Below are 25,613 nucleotides of genomic sequence, written 5' to 3' on the forward strand. Positions count from 1 at the left end.
AAAAATCATAAATGGATAAATCTGGCACCACGGAATGTTACCGAATCATGAGATTACATAGTTGCCACACAATTCTTGCTCATATGCCATTCATGCAGTGCGTGATGTCGCTCCATCCTGGTGAAACCAAGCTTCTTGAACGTTTGGAAAGTTGTTCATTGCAGGTGTAACAAAAGTTCGTACCATCTCCATGTGCCAACTGTAAAAATTGTTAGTTCACCTAAACAGGTCATTCCAAAGGGTTTAAATATGCTTAATCTCATGTTAGTAAATTGTCGAAGTGTCTGTAGCAAGATTCCCAAGTTACTCTCTGAAATAAACAGTAGCAATGCCAATTTTGTATTAGGTACCGAAAGCTGGTTGAAACCAGACATAAAAAGCAGTGAAATTTTGAACTTGTGTTGGACAATGTTTACGAAGGATAGGACTGGTGTGTTCATTGCAGTTAAAAGCTGTTTAAACCTAGTTGGATCGATACTGCGTTGTACTATGGAATAGTCTGGATAAAGCTGTCAATCAGACAAGGATTACCATTGTATTATGATGTTTTTATAGACTACCAGCATCCGCAGCAAATGTTGCAGAACGTTTCAGGGAAAGTCTTGAGTACATAGAAAGTAAATATCCAAATTATCCATTAGTTATAGGTGGAGACTTTAATCTGGCATCCACTGACTGGGAAAATTACATGTTTATCACAGGGAGCAGAAGCAAAGATTCGTGTGAAGTTATTCTAGCAGCGCTCTCAACATACAACCTTGAACAATTGGTTAGAAAACCAACTTGAGATGGGAACATATTAGATATCTTGGCAACAAACAGACCTGATCTTTTTGAGGAAGTTAATCTAGAAGAAGGTATTAGCGACCATAATGTTGTGGCTTCTATGTCAGTGGAACTGAAAAAAAAAAAAAAAAAAAAAAAAAAAAAAAGCATTCACCGCGGGACAGGAAGATATTGAGCATCTTTGGTTTGAATTTAAAGGTATTGTCAACCATGTTTAGAGAAGTATGTGCCCAGCAAAAATAAAGTGGAGGGAAAGGATCCACTTTGCTACAACAAACATGTTAGGAAGTTGCTGAGAAAGCAGAGAATTTTGCACAGTCGTTTTAAATGTAGTCACTGCCCCGCTGACAAACAGAAATTATGAGAAATGAAAGCAGCTGTCAGAAAAGGACAATGAGAGACTCTTTTAACAAATTTGAAAGCAATATTTTATCTGCAGATTGTAAAAATAACCCCAAAAAATTTTGGTCATACGTAAAATCTATGAATGCTACCAATAATTAAATACCTTCTCTTCCTGACAGTATGGGTAATGTAACTGATGATGATAAACAGAAGGCTGAAATTCTAAACCTAGCTTTCAAAAATTAGTTGATAGTAGAGGACTGCAGCACCAATCCATCTTTCAATTATTGAACAAATGCAAGGATGGCTGACATAGTGTTTAATGTACCTGGGATTGTAAAATGGTTAGGATCCTTAGATGCCAAGAAGGCATCTGGTCCAGACGGTATCCCTGTAAGATTTTATGTTGACTATGCTGCAAATATAGCACCATCCTTATCCATCATCTATCAGAGATCATTAGAACAGTGGAAAGTTTCATGGGACTGGAAGAAGGCCCAGGTCATAGCAATCTATAAAAAGGGTAGAAAATTGGATTCACATAATTACCAGCCAATCTCACTGACATCGCTTTGTTGTAGAATCATGGAACATATTTTGTGTTCAGACATAATGACCTTTCTAGACTCTGAGAAGCTCATCTGCAGAAACCAGCATGGTTTTAGGAAACAGCGGTCATGCGAGACACAGCTGGCACTCTTTGTGCATGATATACAACAGACTCTAGATACCGGCTCCCAGGTTGATGCCATATTTCTCGACTTTCGAAGGGCATTAGACTCACTTCCGCACTGTCGCTTGCTCCAAAAAGTGCGCGCTTACGGTCTATGCAATGACATATGTGGCTGGATAGAAAGTTTTCTAACAAACAGGGAGCAGTATGTCGTCCTGAACTGGGTGACTTCAACAGACACAAGCGTAACTTCAGGTGTGCACCAGGTCAGCGTAATAAGTCCGCTGCTTTTTACGCTTTTCATAAACAATCTGGTTGATGGTATTGACAGCGGCATTAGACTGTTTGTTGATGATGCTGTAGTGTACAGGAAAGTAGTACCACAGGAAAGTTGTGAACAAATCAATGAGGATTTGCAAAAAATAAATGCATGGTTTAATGACTGGCAGTTATCTCATAATATTAGTAAGTGTAACTTACTGCGCATAAAAAGGTGAAAATCCCCATTAATGTATGAGTACAAAATAAATGCCCAGTCTTTGGAAGCGGTATCATCCGTCAAGCATCTGGGTGTGACTACTCGAAATGATCTCAGATGGAATGATCAGATTACACAAGTAACAGGTAAGGCAGACTCTAGATTGCGGTTTGTTGGTAGAATCTTGAAGCGACGCAGTCCTCCAACAAGGGAAATAGCATACAATACGTTAGTTCATCCAGTCTTAGAGTACTGTTCATCTGTATGGGACCCTTACCAGTTGGGTCTGATTCAAGAGATTGAGAAGGTCCAAGTAAGAGCAGCAAGATTCGTGACTGGTACATTTAGCCATCTCGAGAGCATCTCATAGAAAGTTTGAATTGGGACACACTTGCAGATAGACGGTGCACTAAACGGAAGGTGCTGCTCACTAAATTTCAAAATGCAATCTTCACCGATGATATAGAGCATATATTATTACCACCAACTTTCAAATTGTGCAATGATCACCATTCAAAGATAAGGGAAATTAGAGCTCGTACTGAGGCATTCAGATAGTTGTTTTTCCCTCACACGATCCGCGAGTGGAATAGGGGGTGGGGATATGACTTTGACGCGAATTGTGCCCTCTGCCACACACCGCTTGGTGGCTACCGGAGTATATACATAGATGTAGATCAGTATTGACAGTTATTGTTTTTCCCTGTTCATTTGCGAAAAAATACAGTCCGATAATCCCATGTGATGAAACACCACACCATACTGTCACTTTACTAGCATGTAAAGGGCATTCATCAACATCATTAGGATTTGTGTTTGCCCTGTAATGGTAGTTCTGTTTATTTACATAACCTATGAGATGAAAATAAGCGTCATCTGACATCCACAACTTGTTTAGAAATTCATCGTTATTGTTGATTTTTGTTATCATATGTTGACAGAGTCCTAATTGTAACCGGTAATCTTTGTCCTTCAATTGTTGCACCATCTGTAGTTTGTACAGATGAAATTTTAAATCAAGGTGAAGAACTCTGTGAACACTCTCCCGGCACATTCCAACCACTGCTGCTCGCTTACGAATTGAACGCCATGGGCTCCATAAGACAGACTGGCATACAATATCAACGTTCACTGGAGAACGCATATTTCTTGGTCGTCCTGTTGGTTTCTTCTTGAGGGCAGATCCAGTCTCTTCAAAGTTATTAATCCAACATTTTATGGCATGTTTTGGCGGTACGGCATCATGATATCATAAATTGTAAAAACGTCGAAACTCCCTCTGCGTTGCTACCAAACTATCATTGTTTTTATAAAACATTTTTATGGCTAATGCACGCTGTTGTCCATTCCACTGACCCATGATTACTCAAACGGCTAACTGACATGAACCCACAGTGCTGCCACCTGCCCATGGCGGCTGCTACTCATTTAAAACATTCCCGTTATTCTGTGTCACCCTGTATGTCTGATATTCCTACAACACAGTGGAGGATGTTTGGCTATGCGGACAACTGGGTAATAGTTACTCAACACAAAACTTCTGAAACAACTCAAGAAATCCTAAATTCTGATCTAGACATCTTAAGCCAACACTTCCATAAATGGAGGCTACAACCAAACTCAAAATATAACAGAAGTTGCCCGTTTTCATCTGCCCAATATATTGCCACACAGACCCCTTGATGTCTGTTCTGATGGAGATGAACTTCATCATAACATGCAACCAAAATACCTTGAGATCGCATTAGATAGGTCATTTTCTTTCAAAATCATCTACTAATCTCAAAAGCAGAAACAACATCCTCCATAAACTCTGTAGCTCTCATTGGGGATCGTCAGCAGACACTCTCCGGGTGTCAGCACTTAGACTGCTACATTCAACAGCAGAGTACTGTGTGCCTGTCTGGCACAGCAGTGCGTATATAAAAAAGGTAGACATACAAGAAATTGAATTCAGTGCCACTGATGAATGGAAATGCTGCTGACAATAAAACTGTCCTCCACAATGCCTGAAACTGCCCTGTGTCCAGAAGAAACCTCTGGATTACATCAGCCTCAAGCTGTTTGGACTACCGCATCCCAACGTGCCATGGTGATGTTTTATCAACACGTCCCTCCTGCGTTTACAAGGGTCCTTTCAACAATTTCCTGACAGCAACAAGTGGTGTAATAAATGATATTTGTCTATAGCTACTGTCATTTGTGTTATATTTTATGATGGAGAGCTGTGCTGAAATGTTGACATGTTGGTTATATTTATATACGTATAGCTATTCTTGTGACTCAAACCATCATAATGTATGCATATCATATATATAAATAATAAATAAATAAGTAGTGGTAACATCTCTTATCAGAGCTCTAGTACCCTCATTCAGTTTCATTAACAAACTTGCCTATTACATCTACACCTACACTCTACAAGCCACCTTGCAGAGTGTGGTGGAGGGTACTTCTGGTACCACTACCTGACAACCCTTTCATGTTTCATTTAGGGATGGTGCATGGGAGGAACAACTGACAGCAAAGCTTCGTACGAGCTCTAATTCCTCCGATTTTCTTGCCATGATCATTTTGCGGAATGTATGGGGGAGGAAGTAATGTTTCCCGACTTCTCAGACCACCAGTTCTCGAAATTTCTACAGTATGTGTCTCCAAGATGCATAATGTGTCTCTCGTAGCATCTGCCACTGGAGTTCGATGAGTGTGTCCATATTGTTCTTGCACCAAGTAAACAATTAATTAAATGTATTGCCTGTTCACAGCTTGTTGATTTAGAATAAAGTGTATGCAGTTTGTAATGCAACTGTATACGGAACACCCACATTTCCAAAGAATACCTTCATGAGCAATTATTTGCGAAGTTGGTGATTTTCAATATTTCATTCTGCTGGTGATTGTCAACTGCTGAAAATTATATAAGTTAAGACCGGTCCATATTCATAAATTTAATAGTGTTGAAGACGTGTTATCATAATTGTTAATTTACAACTTGTTTATTCATTTTTATGTTCTGATGCTATATGATACAACTTTTTGTAGCACCAGGCTCAAAGCGAAATCGTGTATGAAGACATAGAACCATGACGTGGCAGCTTCTGAAATGCTCTTTCCGAGGAATACTTCTGCCGAGATGAAAAAACTATGCCGAAAATGTGAGAGAATTTCTCTTTGAAGAACAGGATATCAAAATAGACAGTGCAAGGGTAGGCAAGGAAATAGTGTGTACGTTAAACTACATTTTAAAGCATGTTCCATAAAAAACAACAGTTCTCCCATTATGTTTAAAACAGCTCACCAGAAGCTGTAGCTTTTCAAACGCTGGCTCACCAGAGGTGATGTTCGCCATTCTCTCTAAGGTCATATTGCATGGATGGCATAGGAAGACTCCAGTTCAGACACTGCAAATGTTCTTGCAAATGGTGTCCAAGTGTTTTTACAGGAAAACATCATGATCCCTTTCCTGTTCTATACAGTTCTATCCGTCCAGTCACATTAACGTGATCACTGCCTATGTTATATGTCAACGTGCAATAACCACTCACCGATGGCAGGTGACAGCACTAGTAGTAGAGGGTACATAAAGTGTCTGGAAATGTGGGAAACAGTGCAGTCATCGTTGGACTACAGAAACAGAGTAATTTATCTGATATGCAAAACGGCATGATCATCAGCTTCTGGGCCAGGGGTGGAAGCATTTCTGAATTGGCTGAGTTTCCAAAATGTTCACTTGCCACCTTCATTAAAGTATACCACACACTACAAAATGTTGCTATCCAAAACCGGTGCTGAGCAACTGTAGTCGACCACGGGTCGTTGATGATAGGGTGAATGACAGCTGCACAGTTGTGTGTGGGTGAATAAATGTGCAACTGTTGAGCAACTAACCACCCACATGAACTAAGGGGCTACAAACAATCTCTCCTCAATGATCATTCAGGGGATGTTGCTGTGTATGGGCCTCTGCAGCAGGAATCTGGTTTATGCACCCATGCTGACAGCTGTTCACTGGCGACGAGGGCTAGAATTTGCATGCCAGTGATGTAACTGGATGTCAACCAAGTGGCGATAGGTGACACTTCCATAGGAATCGTATATTATCCTCTGCTGGACTGATGGCCTTTGCTGTGTACAGCCCTGCAGGAACTGTCGGAAGGGTCCAGGACAGAGGAGTGAGCACTGTAGTCTGGGGAATATTTTAGTGGCATTCCACGGGTGATCTCGTCATTCTGGAAGGCACAATCGATCAACATAAGTTTTTAGTCAGCACGATGGCATCCACCAGCAGGACAATGCAACATGTCACACAGCTCACACTGTATGCGTGTGGTTCGATGAGCACCAGGATGAGTTTGCCATGCTCCCTTGGATACTTAAACCCCCTCCCCCCAATCCCGGATCTAAAACCAATCAAGAATCTGTCAGACTACCTCAAACGGGCTGTTTGCACCACACAGCCTCAACTGTGAAACCTGGTGCAACCATCTGGCCATGGCACCATAATTGGCATGGCTGACCACGGCCCTGCAGTTGGCATGGCTTCACATACCTGTCAGTACCTTCCAGAATCTCAATGACTCTCTTACCACACATCTGCATTTCATGAGGTCATTACCTAGTTTTTTAACAGATGATCACATTAATATGACTGGAACGTGCATCTTAAGTTACAAGGGCTTGAGGACATCTATGCACTGACAATTAATCTAACAGACAGGTAAAATGACACAACAATCAACTGATCTTCAAGGCAGATCTACAGGTCAAGGAGAGAGTTTGCATACACTATGTGATCAAAAGTATCCCGACATCTGGCTGAAAATGACTTGCAAGCTCATGGCAACTTTCATTCATAATGCTGGAATTCAATACGGTGTTTGCCCACCCTTAGCCTTGATGGCAGTTTCCACTCTCACAGGCATACGTTCAATCAGGTGCTGGAAAGTTTCTTAGGCAATGGCAGCCCATTCTTCATGGAGTGATGCACTGACAAGAGGTACTGATGTCGGTCGGTGAGGCCTGGCACGAAGTCGGCGTTCCAAAACACGTCAAAGGTGTTCTATATGATTCAGGTCAGCACTCTGTGCAGGCCAATCCATTACAGGGATGTTATTGTCATGTAACCACTCTGGCACAGGCCATGCATTATGAACAGGTGCTCGATCGTGCTGAAAGAGGCAATTGCCATCCCCGAATCACCCTTCAATAGTGGGAAGCAAGAAGGTGCTTAAAACATCAATACAGGCCTATGCTCTGATAGTGCCATGTGAAACAACAAGGTATGTAAGCCTCCTAAATGAAAAACACAACCACAATATAACATCACTGTCTCCGAATTTTACTGTTGGCACTACACACACTGGCAGATGACGTTCACCGAGCATTTGCCATACCCACACTCTGACATCGGATCGCCACACTGTGTACTGTGATTCGCCACTCCACAAAAAATTTTTTCACTGTTCTGTCATCCAACTTTTATGCTCCTTACACCAAGGGAGGCATCATTTGGCATTTATCGGCGTGATGTGTGGTTTATGAGCAGCCGCTCAACCATGAAATCCAAGTTTTCGCACCTCCCGCCTAACTGTCATAGTACTTGCAGTGGATCCTGATGCAGTTTGGAATTCCCGTGTGATGGTCTGGACAGATGTCTGCCTGTTACACATTACGACCCTCTTCAACCTTCCGTGGTCTCTGTCAGTCAACAGACGAGGTCGGCCTGCATGCCTTTGTGCTGTACATGTCCCTTCACGTTTTCACTTCACTATCACCTCAGAAAAAGTGGACCTAGGGATGTTTATGAGTGTAGAAATCTCATGTACAGATGTATAACACAAGTGACACCCAATCACCTGACCACGTTCGAAGTCCACGAGTTCCGCGGAGCGCCCCATTCTGCTCTGTCACGATGTCTAATGACTACTGAGGTCGCTGATATGGAATACCTGGGAGTAGGTGACAGCACAATGCACCTAATATGAAAAACATATGTTTTGGGGGGTGTCCAGATACTTCTGATCATGTAGTGTATGTAAACAGTCATTGTACTCTCCTTCACTGTTCAGTCACAAGCAGGTTAGTTCCCTTCTGGAGGGTGCCAACTGTACCACTATTGTATTTTTAATATTCTTTTTCCTATTCTTTATTATATATTACAAGTGGGACTCCTCATGGATTGGTAACAGCCATAATGAAAACCATCTTCTCAAGTTTCCTGGAATAAACAGTGTCCTTTTGAGGAAGAAGATGATACTGATAAAAAAGTAAGGCACACGTGTGGCTGACGCTGTGCTCCAGACGTGTGCTGCACTTTGTTCCCACATTGTAACTTAGATATAACTTTCCAACTCTCCCTTATTTATACCCCCTAAGAGGATGTCTGAGATACAGCATCTGCTTCTTTTATCTCCAAAAATAATTTCTATTTTTTTATTGAAATTCATCAGAGTTGTAATGTTCAAGTATGACATGAGAGGAACAAAGAATGATCAGAGTTCATCAATTTGATGATTTGAAACAGAGAGCAGCTGGCCATAGCACTGGAGTTGTCATGGCTCCACATCCCTCCCTGTACCTTGCAGAACCTCAATGACACTCTTCCAGCATGTCGGCATTTCAAAATGTGGTTACTGAGACTTTGGACAGATGCGTCACATTAATGTGACTGTTGGATGCGGAAAGTGAACTGAAATGGTTGTGACCTCACTGAATGAATTGTCTGTTCAATTGCTTTTGGGAAGCACTTGCTTTTGGGAAGCACTTTCAAATCCTAATCAGAAGATCATACAGGTATTTTGACTCCACCAGTCAAAATGGAAATCCAGTGTCTTAACCAGTGCATCAGCTCATTTGGTTCATGTCGTGTGGATTTCCTTGCAAGCTTAGTTGCAAAGCAACTGTACAAGTATAGCGGTCTTATTATTTATTACTTTACACCAGATGGAAATACAGATTCATTTCGCACAAGCACGATGTGGAACTACATGACAGAGAACACTGATTTTAATAATCAGCATTAATTACATAAAAATAAACAAAATACTCACTCAGAAATTTCTCAGCTTCTTCGCCTGTGACTGAAGCTGAAATTTCCCGTTCACAGGCATCCCATAGGACAAGGGTAAACTTAAACTTCAGCTCCAAGAATTTTGGCATACCTGGGAAAAACATAAAATGGCATCATAAATCTTATGTCCACTACCGTTCTTCATAAAAGTAAACAATCTTCTGCCTAATATACAATAAGCAGAATTAGTTCTTTTTGTAGATGACATTAGTATTGTGATCAATCCAAGCATAAATACAAAAACTGAAGAAATGGTAAACAGTGTTCTTAAAACCATCAATAATTGGTTTTTTGCAAATGATCTCACCCTAAATTTTAAAAAGACACAACATAGTCAGGCCTGTACATCTAGGGGTTTACACCAATGATAAGTTTAACGCACGGTTAGGAAAGAATAAGCAAAGTGGATACTTCAAAATTCTTAGGGGTCTACATTGATGATAATCTTAATTGGAAAAAACACATTTTGGAACTCCTGAACTGACTTGTGGAGATAACATCTTGGACCTGCTGATAACAAACAGACCCGAACTTTTCGACTCTGTATGTACAGAACAGGGAATCAGTGATCATAAGGCCGTTGCAGCATCCCTGAATATGGAAGTTAGTAGGAATATAAAAAAAGGGAGGAAGGTTTATCTGTTTAGCAAGTGTAATAGAAGGCAGATTTCAGACTACCTAACAGATCAAAATGAAAATTTCTGTTCCGACACTGACAATGTTGAGTGTTTATGGAAAAAGTTCAAGGCAATCGTAAAATGCGTTTTAGACAGGTAGGTGCCGAGTAAAACTGTGAGGGATGGGAAAAACCCACTGTGGTACAACAACAAAGTTAGGAAACTACTGTGAAAGCAAAGAGAGCTTCACTCTAAGTTTAAACGCAGCCAAAACCTCTCAGACAAACAGAAGCTAAACAATGTCAAAGTTAGCGTAAGGAGGGCTATGCGTGAAGCGTTCAGTGAATTCGAAAGTAAAATTCAATGTACTGACTTGACAGAAAATCCTAGGAAGTTCTGGTCTTACGTTAAATCAGTAAGTGGCTCGAAACAGCATATCCAGACACTCCGGGATGATGATGGCATTGAAATAGGATGACACACGTAAAGCTGAAATACTAAACACCTTTTTCCAAAGCTGTTTCACAGAGGAAGACCGCACTGCAGTTCCTTCTCTAAATCCTCGCACAAACGTAAAAATGGCGGACATCGAAATAAGTGTCCAAGGAATAGAAAAGCAGCTGGAATCACTCAACAGAGGAAAGTCCACTGGACCTGACGGGATACCAATTCGATTCTACACAGAGTACGCGAAAGAACTTGCCCCCCTTCTAACAGCCGTGTACCGCAAGTCTCTAGAGGAATGGAAGGTTCCAAATGATTGGAAAAGAGCACAGGTAGTCCCAGTCTTCAAGAAGGGTCGTCGAGCAGATGCGCAAAACTATAGACCTATATCTCTGACGTCGATCTGTTGTAGAATTTTAGAACATGTTTTTTGCTTGAGTATCATGTCATTTTTGGAAACCCAGAATCTACTATGTAGGAATCAACATGGATTCCGGAAACAGCGATCGTGTGAGACCCAACTCGCTTTATTTGTTCATGAGACCCAGAAAATATTAGATACAGGCTCCCAGGTAGATGCTATTTTTCTTGACTTCTGGAAGGCGTTCGATACAGTTCCGCACTGTCGCCTGATAAACAAAGTAAGAGCCTACGGAATATCAGACCAGCTGTGTGGCTGGATTGAAGAGTTTTTAGCAAACAGAACACAGCATGTTGTTATCAATGGAGAGACGTCTACAGACGTTAAAGTAACCTCTGGCGTGCCACAGGGGAGTGTTATGGGACCATTGCTTTTCACAATATATATAAATGACCTAGTAGATAGTGTCGGAAGTCCCATGCGGCTTATCGCGGATGATGCTGTAGCATACAGAGAAGTTGCAGCATTAGAAAATTGTAGCGAAATGCAGGAAGATCTGCAGCGGATAGGCACTTGGTGCAGGGAGTGGCAACTGACCCTTAACATAGACAAATGTAATGTATTGCAAACACATAGAAAGAAGGATCCTTTATTGTATGATTATATGATAGTGGAACAAACACTGGTAGCAGTTACTTCTGTAAAATATCTGGAAGTATGCGTGCTGAACGATTTGAAGTGGAATGATCATATAAAATTAATTGTTGGTAAGGCGGGTACCAGGTTGAGATTCATTGGGAGAGTCCTTAGAAAATGTAGTCCATCAACAAAGGAGGTGGCTTACAAAACACTCGTTCGACCTATACTTGAGTATTGCTCATCAGTGTGGGATCCGTACCAGATCGGATTGACGGAGGAGATAGAGAAGATCCAAAGAAGAGCGGCGTGTTTCAACACAGGGTTATTTGGTAACCGTGATAGTGTTACGGAGATGTTTAACAAACTCAAGTGGCAGACTCTGCAAGAGAGGCGCTCTGCATCGCGGTGTAGCTTGCTCGCCAGGTTTCGAGAGGGTGCGTTTCTGGATGAGGTATCGAATATATTGCTTCCCCCTACTTATACCTCCCGAGGAGATCACGAATGTAAAATTAGAGAGATTATAGCGCGCACGAAGGCTTTCAGACAGTCGTTCTTCCCGCGAACCATACGCGACTGGAACAGGAAAGGGAGGTAATGACAGTGGCACGTAAAGTGCCCTCCGCCACACACCGTTGGGTGGCTTGCGGAGTATAAATGTAGATGTAGATGTAGATGAAATGACTTAAGACTGCCACTTTTGCACTAAGAATCATTTCAAATCAGGGGAAGGAGAAATCAGAAAGTTGACATATTCTGCATATTTTAATTTCATAATGTCATATGAAATAACATTCTGGGGTAACTCATTTTTAAAAAAGAAAGTTTTCATTGCTCAAAACTTGCTTTAAGAATAATATGAGGTGCTCATCCATGACCATCTTGTAGACATCTGTTTAAGGAACTGGACATTCTGAGTACTGCTTCACAATATATTTCTTCCCTCATGAAGTTTGTTGTAAATAATCCACTACAGTTCCAAAAGAACAGTTACATACATAATTATAATACCAGAAGGAAAAATGACATTCATTACTCCACAATAAGGCTGTGCTAAAACACAGTTTCATATTTAAATAATATGATATTCAGTAATAAGAAACGTGATGTGACATTTTCTGCTTGTATCATACAAATGTCACTGATATAACTGAATCAGCTGAACAGTGCTGTAGTTTGGGTGTTTATGAGAGGAAAACCCGGGATGAAATAATAAAAATATTATGAAAAGAACAGTTGCTATTCACCATACAGTGGAGATGCAGTCGCAGATAGGCACAACAAAAAGACTGTCAAACAAAGCTTTCAGCCAAACAGGCCTTCATCAGAATAGACAACAGACACTCGCACAAACACAACTCACATACACATGACCACAGTATCTGGCTGCCAAGGCCAGCCTGTGAGCAGCAGTGCATGATGGGAGAAGGAACTGGATGTTGGGGATAAGGGGACGGCTTGGGGCGGGAAGGGGGTGGGATGGTAAACTGCTGTTTGTGGGAGCATAAAGGCACACGGTAGGGAGAAGGTAGGGCAGCTAGGTGCACTCAGGAAGTTGGAGGGGGGGGGGGGCGGAGGGGGGGGGGGGGCAGGGGAAAAAATAAAGAAGTAAAAAAAGATTGTGGTTGTATTGGTGGAATAGAGGCTGTGTAGTGGTGGAATGGGAATTAGGTGGATAATGACAATAACTAATGAAGGTTGAGGCAGGATGGTTACAGGAATGTAGGATATATTTTAGGGAGAATTCCAATCTGCGGAGTTCAGAAGAGCTGGTGTTGGTTGGGAAGGATCCACATGGCACAGGCTGTGAAGCAGTCACTGAAAGTAAGAATGTCGTGTATGCAGTGTGCTCAGCAACTGTGTGGTCCAGCTGTTTCTTGGTCAGTTTGATGGTGGTCATTCATGCAGACAAGACACCTTGTTAGAATGCAGTACACTGGTTTAGCTTAGCTTGTAGATCACATGACTTGTTTCACAAGTATCCCTTCCTCTGATGCGATAGGTGATGCTTCTGACCAGACTGGAGTAGGTGGAGGTGGGTGGATGTATGGGACAGGCCTTGCATCTAGGTATATTACAGGGATATGAGCCACGAGGCAAGGGCTTTGGGGGGGCCGGAGTTATGTGGGGATGGACAAGGATACTCTGTAGGTTCCGTGTGCGTGGGATTACTAGTGAGGGAGGGGTGGGAAGGATAGTGGGTAGGACATTCCTCATCTCAGGGCATGGCAAGGGGCAGTCGCAACTATGGCTCAGAATGTGATTCAGTTGCTCCAGTCCTATGTGGTACTGAGTCATGAGGAGAGCGCTCCTCTGTGGCCAGACAGTGGGATTTTTTGAGTTGGCAGGGGACTGGAGAGATATGGCACAGGAGATCTGTCTCTCTACAAATTGGGAAGCAGCCTCAGTGAGACCCTAAGTGTATTTTGAGAGGGCTGCTCATCACTGCAGATGTGTGACTAGGCTGTGTGGAAGGGACTCCCTGTTACGGAATGGGAGGCAGATGTCAAAGTGGAGGTATTGCTGGTCGGTGGTACATATGATATGGATGGAGGTACTGATGTAGCCATCTTTGTAGTGGAGGTCAACATTAAGGGACAGGTGGGTTGTTGGGCTGAGAAGGACCAGGTCAAGGTAATGGATGAGAAGGTGTTGAGGTTCTGGTGGAATGTGGATAGGATATCCTCACCCTCAATCCAGATCCCGAAGATAATATCACTGAATCTGAACCAGGTGAGAGGTTTGGATTCTGAGTGGTTATAAAGGCTTCCTCTAGATGGCCCATGACTAGGTCGGCATAGGATGGTGCAATGTGGGTGCGCACAGCCATAGTCCATATTTGTTTGTAGGTATTGCCTTCAAAGGAGAAGTAAGTGTGGGTGAGGTTGCAATTGGTCATGGGGATTAGGTTTGAGGTTATAGCTTTGGAATCCATCGGGCACTGGGAAAAGTAGAGTTCAGTAGTGGCAAGGCTATGGGAATTAGATATGTTAGTGTAAAGAAAGTGGTATCAATAGTGATACGCAGGGCACCATGTGGTAAAGGAACAGGAACTATGGAGAGTTGGGTGATGAAATGGTTGATATCTTTTATATAGGGGGAGGGTAGGTTGCGGGTAATAGGCTGAAGGTGTTGGTCTAGAAGAGCAGGCTGGAGATCCTGTTGGATTGGCTTCACTGTGGTAGGTGTTTTTTTTCTATTTCTTTTTTTTTTCTTTCTTTTTGCAAATCACACTTTAAGTGCCTGCCACTCTCAAACAGTGCATGGACAAAACGAACACCTGTATCTTTCTGTGCGAGCTCTGATTGTCCTTATTTTATTGTGATGATCATTTCTCTCTGCGTAGCTTGGTGCCAACAAAATATTTTTGCACTTGGAAGAAAAAATGTGTGATTGAAATTTCTTGGGAAGATCCCACAGCACAGAAAAATGCCTTTGTTTTAATGGTGTCTATCCTACATTCTGTGTCATGTCCCTGACACTCTCTCCCCTATTTCATCATAATACAAAATTTGCTGCACAACTCTCAACTTTCTCAATGTACAGTGTTAATCCTATCTGCAAATGATTCTACACCATGCAGCAGTACTCCAAAAGAGAATGGACAAGCACAGTGTAGGCAAACTCTTTAGTAGATCTGTTACATTTTATGAGTGTTCTGCCAATAAAGTGCAGTCTTTGGTTTGTCTTCCCCACAACATTTTCTGTGTGTTCCTTCCAATTTAAATTGTTCATAATGTAATTCGAGGTATTTAGTTGTAACAACAAAAACAATCAATTTCTGACAATTGCATAGATAAAAAAATCTACTCACCAAGCAGCGGCAGAACACACACATGAGAGAAGGTTATGATTAGGCAAGCTTTTGGAGCCATTTGCTCCTTCTTCAGGCAGAAGGTTTGATGGGGAAGGAAGAGGGGTGAAGGAAAAGGACTGGACAGGTCTAAGAAAAGGGATAGAACCACAGGTCTGGGGAGACTTTCCAGACAGGATGAGAAGGAAAGACTGATTGTTGGGGACTGCACCTGACAAGATTTGAAAACCTAAGAGCTTTAATGTGGAAGATAGGGTAATATGTAAGACATAGATTATAGCTTAACATTGTGCACGAGTTAATAAGAGTAAAAAGCTAAGTGCATTGTACATAACAGAGATGGGAGGGGGGCAGCAAAAAATACACAGGTAAGAAAATTAAAACCATAGGAAACTAAAACAGAGTGAAGGAAGGAGTAGTTACTGTGAAGAAATGCTCAGATGGAACACACTAACGTAAATTAAAACCAGGTGGGTGGCGAAAACCAAGGACAAGTTGTAGCGATAGTTCCCACCTACTGAGTTCTAAGAAACTGGTGTCTGGGAAAAGAAACCAGATGGTGTGTGTGATGAAATAGGCACTGAGGTCACGACTGTCATGTAGAGTATGCTCTGCAACATATTTCATGTTGCCAGAGTACACAGTCCACCTATGCGCAATCAGCCCATTGATAAATTGTTGATATTCATGCTGACGTATAAGGCCGAACAGTATTTACGTAACAGCTGGGATATAACGTGTCGTTTCACAGGTGGCTCTACCTTCGATAGTATATGTTTTGCCACTTACAGGGGCTGGTATAGCTGGTGGTAGGAGGGGATGCATAGGGCAAATCTTGCAATGGGGATGGTCACAGGGGGAGGAGCCATAGGGAAGGGAGATGGGTGTAGAAGGAGTATAGGATCTGACAAAAATAACCCGGAGATTGGGAGGAGGGCAACGGAAAGCTATTCTAGGTGTGGTGGGAAAAATCTCAGACAGAATGTATGTCATTTCAGAGCATGACTGTAGGAAGTCATGGCCTTGTCGAAGTAATGATTAATACACTACAGACCAGGATAATACTGAGTGACCAGTGGTGTGCTCCGAAGTTGTTTTTGGAGGGGTCAGCACTACAAGGATTGGATGTGACGGCCTGGGAAATCTGCTTTCGAACTAGGCAGGTGGGGTAATTATGTCCAGTGAAGGCTGAGGTGAGAATGGTGGTGTATTGGTATAAAGAGTCTGCATCTGAACAAATAGCTTTGCCTCAAATGCCTAGGCCATATGGGAGGGAATGTATGATATGGGAAGGATGGCAACTGTCAAGAGTATTTAGTTAAATTTACGGCCTTTAGATTAGACTGAGTTATTGTTTAACTGAAGTTTAACGGATTCCTTTTAGCAGTCACGTGAATGACCACAAACTTTTCATTATTTAGGGTCAATTGCCAATTTTTGCACCATTTAGGTATCTTTCCTAAATTGTTTTGCAATTTGTTTTGATTTTCTGATGAATTTACTAGATGATAAATGACAGCATCATTTGCAAATGACTTAAGACGGTTGCTAAGATTGCCTCCTAAATTGTTTACATACATAAGGAACAGCAGAGGGCTTATGACACTACCTTGGGGAACCCCAGATATCATTCTGTTTTACTCGATAACTTTCTGTCAATTACTAATTTGTAAGTGGGAGTATTAGTCTTTCCAAACACCTTACCTTTTACCCCACTCCAAAATTCAATCATGCTGGACTTCTTAAAGACCTCTCATTCTCGCGGTCCCTACAATGGAAACACTTTTTTGTCACCACCCCTACCAGTCAGACTCAATCAAAGACCAATGTACAATCCTGCCTGACTCAAGTTCACTCCTTCGCCCAGCCACAATCCACACCCACTGCCCCCAAAATCACTCCCTGTTATCATCACCATCAGTTTTCTGCTATATTAGCAGGTCCTTTGCCTCTCCATTTTCTGAAATCCATTGCTTTCTTCTTAAGGCTGCTGTATGTTTTAGCATCCATCACGTCATCCAGTATCTGAAACCTCTTCCTTCCTTGCTTCCTTTTCCCTTCTACATAACCTCCTAAAACTTTTTTTATCAGTCCGTCATTCTTTCTTAACATATGCCCAATCCAGCTTCTTTTTCTTCTTTTTATTACATCTAGTAGCTGTCTTTTCTCTCCCACTCTTCTCAGTACCCCTTCATTTTTTACTTTGTCCATCCAACTTATTCTTTCCATCCTCCACGGTGTCCACATCTCAAAAGCCTCCAGCCTTTCTCTGTCTTTCTTCCTCAAAGTCCATGTTTCAGCGACATACAGGAGAACACCCCATACAAGACATTTTATGAGTCTTTTCCTGAGTTCTCTGCCCAGACTGCTGCAGAAAATTCTCCTTTTCTTATAAAATGCCTCTTTTGTCATTGCTATCCTTGTTTTAATTTCTGTGCTGCTCTTCCAATCAGTGTCTACCCTGCTTCCAAGATACTTAAAATTTTGCAACTGTTCTAATATTTCTCCATTCAGCATAAATTTTATTTCTTTATTTCCTCCTAGTGCCAATACTTTTGTTTTTCTTTGTGTTAATTTCTATTCCATAATTTTTCCAGTTAGCTTCAATGGTGTCCACTAAATCCTGTAATTCTTTTTCCCCTGTGGCAAGAAGGACCATGTCATCAGCAAACCTCTACTCTAATTCCTCCAATTTCTACTCCTTTGTCATCTAATAAGCATTGGTCAATCATATTTTCCAAGTAGAGGTTGAAAAGGGTAGGTGATAGACAGCATCCCTGTCTTAGTCCGATCCAGTTTGTACTTTATCCTCTCACTTTAACCGAGGCTTTTTGATTAAGATATAAAGGGTTTACAAGTCTTCTGGTTTTCCAGTCCACTCTCTTTTCCCTCATTATAGTCGCCAGCTTGTCCCAAGCCACATTGTCAAATGCTTTTTCTAGATTGATGAAGCACATGCATAGGTCTCTTCATTTTTCAATAAACCTTTCTCCCAAGATTCGTAGGAGCCCTATTGCATCTCTGGTGACCGTATTCCGTCTAAAGCCAAACTGCTCCTCGCGAAGATTCTCCTCCATTACTTTTTCACGTCTCTTATTAATTATTCTTAACATCACTTTGGCTGCATGTGAAATGAGACTGATTGTCCTGTGCTCACTAAATTTCTCGGTTCCTTGTTTTTTTGGTAATGGAATCATTACTGTTGTCAGAAAGTCCTCAGGTCATTCACCACTGTCATATATTTTATCACATAACCTCAATATTTTTCTTATTCCACCCTGGTTCAAGCATTTTAATATTTATTCTGGTATCATATCTGTACCTACCACTTTGCCATTTTTCATTGCAGCTATGGCAGACTTTACTTCTTCCATTATGATGGTTGGTCCTTTATCGTCATCGCTTACACTGTTGAGCGATTCAAGTTCCAGAGTTTCTGGTTTGCAATCCGTGTCATATAGCTCTTTTAGATATTCTTCCCATCTCTGGAGGACATCGTCAAGATCTTTGTATCCTACCTCTTTGCCTTTACTCAAAATTTCCATAGTAGCACTTCCTGCTCTGTTTTGATCCCATGTCATAGTCTTTACTCTGTTGTATAGTAAGTCGTATCTTCCCTTCCTGTCCAGTTCTTCCATTGCATCACATATCTCTTTTAGCCATTTTTTTCTAGCCTGCTCTGTTTCTCTTTGCAGTTCAGTATTTAACCTTCAGTACATCTTCCTTGCGTCTTCAGTGTTCTTGTTTTTAAATGTTCTTTTCTCCTCCATCTTGGAAATCATTTCTTGTGTGACCCATGTTTTTTTCTTTTGCTCTTTTCCCTTTTACATATCCTGTATTTTGCTGTCCTGCTTTAATGATTCCTTCTTTCAGCATATTCCAGTACTCGTTGACATTGTCAGGTGGTTCTTTGTCTCGTAATGTGTTTAGAAACTCACATGACAGCATTTCTTTAATTTGTTCTTTGTTGGATCTTATCTTCTCTAGATCCCACTTCTTCACCATTGTCGCCTTCTTCAGTTCTCTCATTCTCATTTCTATTTCTGCCATAAATAAGTTGTGGTCACTATTAATATCTGCACCTGGTAATGTGTGCACCTTCTTGATTCCATTCCTGTATCTTTCTTCTACCAGTATAAAACCAATTTGGTTTCTGTATTTATCCCCTGGTGATTTCCAAGTGCAGAGCCTCCTCTTGTGATTCTTGAACCAAGTATTTGCCAATATCAGCTGCCTTTCCCTGCAGAAGTCAATTAGCCAATCACCTCTATCATTTATATATGATCAGAGGTTTTCCCAATGTATGTGTTGTTTCCAGGGCTCTCGGGTGTTCAGCTGGATCCAATCGTTGAAGTCCCACAATATTTCGGCGAATAACCTTTCCGCCATCATCAAGCAACCGTATGTGGGAGAGTGCGAGCACCATATTCGGAACTCAGCGGACTTCGTTCGTCGTCTTAAGGAGCTGATCCTACAAGAAACAGACATCATGGTTAGCTTTGATGTCGTGTCACTCTTTACACAGGTCCCGCACACTACAAGCGGCCGATCAGAAACCTGTGTTTTTTCCAATACGTGGATGACACGTTTGTCATCTGGCCCCATAAGCCTGATCAGCTGCAGACATTTTTAGAACATCTAAATTCAGTCCACGAGAACATACGGTTCACCACTGAAATTGAGAAGGAAGGGAAATTACCCTTTCTTGATGTACTTGTAGAGCGGAGATCTAATGGCACACTGGGTCATATCGCGTACTGCAAGCCTACACATATGGACTTATATTTACATGCCTTGAGTTCCCACCATCCTGCACGACTCAACGGGATACTCAACATACTGGTTCACAGGGCATACCCGATATCGGATGAACACAATCTACACAAAGAACTTAAACATCTAGCAAATGTGTTCCCCAAGAATGGTTACAGTAGCCGACAGATCCAGACAGCCTTCGAAAGATGGAAATGCAGCAGAAACCGAGATAAAGAACAGTCTAAAGATGATGAACCAGGCCTTGCCTTTTACCGTATGCAGGAACCTGACGTCAAAAATTGGGAGACTGCTAAAACAACACAAAATTGACACGGTCTACCGACCACCATCCAAGATACGCACCTTACTGAGAACGGTGAAAGACGGATTTGGCCTCCAGAAAGAGGGCGTGTATAATGTTCCATGTGGTTGCGGCAAATCCTACATCGGTCAAACAATCCGAACAGTTGAAGACCGCTGCAAAGAACACCAATGGCACACACACCTAGGCAGAACACTGCTTGGAAACTGGACACAATGTGAAATACGCAGAGACCAAGATTCTGGCCCCTACCAGCTTCTACTAGGACAGCATCTTCAAGGTGGCCATTGAAATTTGCATAACGGACAATCTCATAAACCGAGACACAGGTTTTCAACTGAGCAAGGCATGGAAACCCTTACTTAGATCCATCAAGGAGTCACGCCTCAAGTGAACACAAGATCTTTCCACGATGGCCACCAGGGACACTCCACGGGATTTTGCATCTTCAATCAACCGGCGCGACGCCGGGATGGTGTGGACCTGGCTTGGTGCCTGCAAACAGATTGTCGGCGGCCGCAATAGGAGCATCGGCACTCGGAATTGGAATGTCAGCAGCCGCAATTGGACCATCAGTGCAGGGAACCGAAGCCCAACTGACGGACGTAAATAACACCGACAATGAGCAGACAGACCATTCCATCAGAACCACCTGATGATGGCGGAAAGGTTATTCACCGAAATATCGTGGAACTTCAACAATAGCATCCAGCTGGACACCTGAGAGCCCTGGAAACAATCTATCATTTCTCTTTCCAAGACCACGACTGCCTACTATGTTTCCCTCTTTCCCTTTTCCCACAATGGCATTCCCGTCTCCCATGACTATTTTGCAGCATTTTTTTATTTTTGTCCATTATTCTCTCTATTAGATAGTACGTTTCCTCTACAATTTGGTCATCATGTTCTGAAGTTGGTATATACACCTGGACAATCAGTATATCTTTTTGTGCTCCTTTCAGCCTTACATCAATAACCTGGTCATTTGCATAGTCCACATCTTCCACACATTTAGCCATTCCTACTCCATTCATTCCTTTTATTTCTCCTTCTGAGGAGTATAATAAATATTCATCTGACTGTAACTCTCCACTCCATACCATCTTACCTCAGCAACTCCTACGAGATCCGTATGATTCTTTTACATCTCTCTTTTAAGGTTTTCTAGTTTTCCTGCTAGCAGAAGAGTTCTAACATTCCAGGTACCAATTTTTGTTTTGATATTTTGCCTCCTTTTGAAGTTGTCCCCCCTGGAGATCCTCCAGATACTGATTTAAAATGAGAGGAAGCCAGGGAATCCTCAGGGACTCACACCTAGTGAGTATGTGGCTGGCGACCAGGGGGCCCCGAGCTGAGTCCTGGTATTGTTTCCACTTACTTATGCTAGGCTTCTCACTTTTATCTTTTCTATCTGGCCACCCTCTGCCAACTCTTGTTCTTTCCTGACCCTGACGCTATTAGGTTTCGAGGGCTAGGGGTCTTTCATTTTCCAAACTATACTTCTCATGCAGTGTCTGACCCAGATTGGGCGGCTGTGAAAGGCGTTTGTATCCCATGTTAGGGGCGGCCTCCAGAACTGCAGAAGGCATCGGAAAACCACTGCAGACTATCTTCCCTGCATAATGCAGTCTCCAGTTTATGTACGCCCTGTTAACTTACCAGAACCTAGAACCTTGCCTCACTATCATTCCCCAAACCCATCAACATGCAAGGTAATGTTCATCCGCACAAAGAACTGCAATACTCCATCTAACAACTGATCCTGACCCTATAATCCAATCTGCTGACAAAGGCTCCACCACTTCTGTTTTGAAGCGCAAGGATACTCTGCCAGCTGTCACATTTACCCACCAACAAACCATGCCAAAGTGATGTTAATCCAGAAATCCAGCAGTACCTCCAGCCTCTCCTCAAATCCTTAGGCCCATCCCAGAACCTCTCTCCAGAGTCCATCTCTCTCCTAACTCCTACCACTCCCCACACTCCTACCTTCTACATGTTTCCTAAAATCCATAAACCAAACCACTCAGGACGCCCCATTGTCGCTGGTTCCTGTGCCCCACAGAGAGGATATCTGCTCTCGTAGACCAACACCTTCAGCTTATTATCTGCAACCTACCCTCCTATATAAAAGATACCAACCATTTCCTCCACCCCCTCTCCACAGTTCCTGTTCTTCTACCACACAGTGCCCTGCTTGTCACTAGTGATGCCACCTCCCTTTACACTAACATCCCTAATTCCCATAGCCTTGCCACTACTGAACACTACCTTTCCCAATGCCCGATGGATTCCAAACATACAACCTCCAACCTAGTCGCCATGACCAACTATATCCTCACCCACCCATATTCTCCTTTGAAGGCAACACCTACAAACAGATGCGGTGTATGGCTATCTGCAGCCATATGGCATCAACTATGTCAACCCATTCATGAGCCATCTAAAGTAATCCTTTGTAACTACCCAGAATCCCAAACCCCTCACCTGGTTCAGATTCACTGATATTATCATGATCTGGATCGAGGCTGAGGACGTCCTATCCACATTCCACCAGAACCTCAACACCTTCACACCCATTTGCTTTACCTGACTAATCTTAACCCAATAAGCCACCTTCCTTGCTGTTGACCTCTACCACAAAGACAACTACATCAGTACCTTTGTCCTTATCAAACTTATCAACCACCAGCACTGTGACAGCTGCCTCTCATTCCGTACCAAGAAGTCCCATCCATACAGCCTAGCCACCATGGCCATGCATCTGTAGTGACTAGCAGTTCCTCTCAGAATAAACCTAATGTCTCACTGAGGCTTTCACAGACCATAATTACCCCGCCAATCTTATACAGAGACAGATCTCGTGTGCCATATCTCTCAAGTCACCAGTCAACCCCCAAAATCCTACTTTCCGGCCACAGAGGACCATTCCCATCATGACTCAGCACCACCCAGGATTGGAGTAACTGAATCACATTCTGGACCAGGGTTGTGACTATCTCTCGCTGTGCCCTGAAATGAGGAATGTCCTACTCACTCTACTTCTCACCCCTTCCACAGTGGTATTCCCACACCCACTATATCCTTGTGCAACCCTACACAACCCTTGTTCCCAAGCCTTTGCCTCACATCCCTGTAACAGATCTAGATGCAAGACCTGTCCCATACATCCTCCCACCATTACCTACTCCAGTCTGGTCACAAGCATCACCTACCCCATCAGAGGCAGGGATACCTGTGAAACTAGTCATGTGATCTACAAGTTAAGCTGCAACCACTGTTCTGCGTTCTACGTGGGCACGACACCCAACAAGCTGCCTGAAACTTCCTGGCAGATTAAAACTGTGTGCCGGAATGAGACCCGAACATGGGACCTTTGCCTTTCGTGGGCAAGTGCTCTACCAACTTAGCTACCCAAGCATGACTCACGTCCGGCCCTCACAACTTCAATTCTGCCAGTTCCTAGTCTCCTACCTTCCAAGCTTCACAGAAGCTCTTCTGCGAACGTTGCAGAACTAGCACTCCTGGAAGAAAGAATATTGTGGAAACATGGCTAAGCCACAGCCTGGGGGAGGTTTCCAGAATGAGATGTTCACTCTGCAGCGGAGTGTGCACTGATATGCTGATAGGAGAAGGTCCCAAGTTCGAGTCTTGGTCCGGTACACAGTTTTAATCTGCCAGTAAGTTTCATATCAGCGCACACTCCAATGCAGAGTGAAAATCTCATCCTGGAAACCTCCCCCAGGCTGTGGTTAAGCCATGTTCCCACAATATCCTTTCTTCCAGGAGTGCTAGTTCTGCAAGGTTCGTAAAAGAGCTTCTGTGAAGTTTGGAAGGTAAGAGATGAGGTACTGGCAGAATTGAAGCTGTGAGGGCCAGATGTGAGTCGTGCTTGGGTAGCTCAATTGGTAGAGCACTTACCCATGAAAGGCAAAGGTCCAGTGTTCGAGTCTCGGTCCGGCACAAAGTTTTAATCTGCCAGGAAGTTTCATATCAGCGCACACTCCGCTGCAGAGTGAAAATCTCATTCTGAACAAGCTGTCTGTCCGCATAAATGGCCACTGACAAAATGTGGCCAAGAAACTGCTGAACCAACCAGCTGCTGAGCACACTGCCCAACACGACATCCTTCATTTCAATGATTGCTTCACAGCCTGTGCCATCTAGATCCTTCCCACCGATACCAGCTATTCTGAAATGCGCAGATGGGAACTGTCCCTCATTGTACGAGGGTCATCCACAAAGTAAGTTCCGCTTTTATTTCTATCCGTGACAGCGCTATGGTCGGAGTTCTGAGCATGCGCGACAGTTACTTTGACTCAAGGAGAAGACACGTACACCATTTTCAGATGACTGCTGCCAACATGTGCTTTGTAGTGCTTCCTTAAAATGTCAGCCATAATTGAAAATGCCGCCACATGTGAAATCAGATCTGTGATTCGTTTTCTAAATGCAAAGAAAGTTAAACCAAAAGAAATTCATCGTCAAATCTATGAGGTTTACGGACAAATGCTATGAGTGATTCAATGGTTAGAAGATGGATCAGACTGCTCAATGAAGGACATGATCATGTGCATGATGAAGAACAAAGTGGACGCCTGTTTATGGTTACTGATGAACTGGTTCACACAATTGAAGAGAAGATTAAGCACAACCATAAGTTTACACTTAGTACCCTTGCTATGAAGTTCTGAAAATCTCACAATCACTAATTCATGAAATTGTTACTGAAAAACTGAAATTTTGAAAACTTTGCTCACATTGTGTACCCAAAATTCGTACTGAACAATACAAAAAAAAACAACGGATGGGCAGTGCCTTTCAGTTTTTGACACTAAAATGAAGAAGACGATGGTTTTCTTTCTTGGATAGTCACAGGGGATGAAACTTGGGTATCGTAACACCCCTGAAACAAAACGACAATCAATGGAATGGAGGCACACTTCATTCCCAATGAAGGTTAAGCCTAAGCAAATCCTGACACCTCAAAAAGTCATGTGCACCAGTTTTTGGGACAGAAAAGGCAATTTGCTGATTGATTTCTTACCATGAGGCCAAACAATCAACATACATGGTTACTGCGAGACCATTAAGAAATTGTGCCGCGCAATACAGAACAAGCACCGAGGATTACTGTCAAAAGGTGTTGTTTTTTCCATGATAATGCCCAACCTCACACGGCGAATGTGACCAAACCACTCTTACGGGAATTTCACTGGGACACGTTTGATCATCTTCCGTACGGCCTGGACCTCGCTCCTTCTTACACCTAAAATCTGTCCTTGGTGGTCAACACTTCAATGATGATGATGA

The 25,613-nt window shown here is 42.6% G+C and overlaps 1 protein-coding gene across 1 annotated transcript in view; it reads right to left on the bottom strand.

Annotated features, from left to right (window-relative positions):
* LOC124619021 overlaps positions 1 to 25,613 on the bottom strand; it is a 218,060-nt gene that overhangs the window by 21,114 nt on the left and 171,333 nt on the right. Inside the window, exon 11 of the mRNA XM_047145393.1 lies at positions 9,332 to 9,442. Within this exon, the coding sequence (XP_047001349.1) occupies positions 9,332 to 9,442 (111 nt within the window). The remainder of the gene's footprint in view (positions 1 to 9,331; positions 9,443 to 25,613) is intronic.

The sequence above is a fragment of the Schistocerca americana genome, chromosome 1 (genome assembly GCF_021461395.2).
Source record: "Schistocerca americana isolate TAMUIC-IGC-003095 chromosome 1, iqSchAmer2.1, whole genome shotgun sequence".
Lineage (NCBI taxonomy): Eukaryota > Metazoa > Arthropoda > Insecta > Orthoptera > Acrididae > Schistocerca > Schistocerca americana.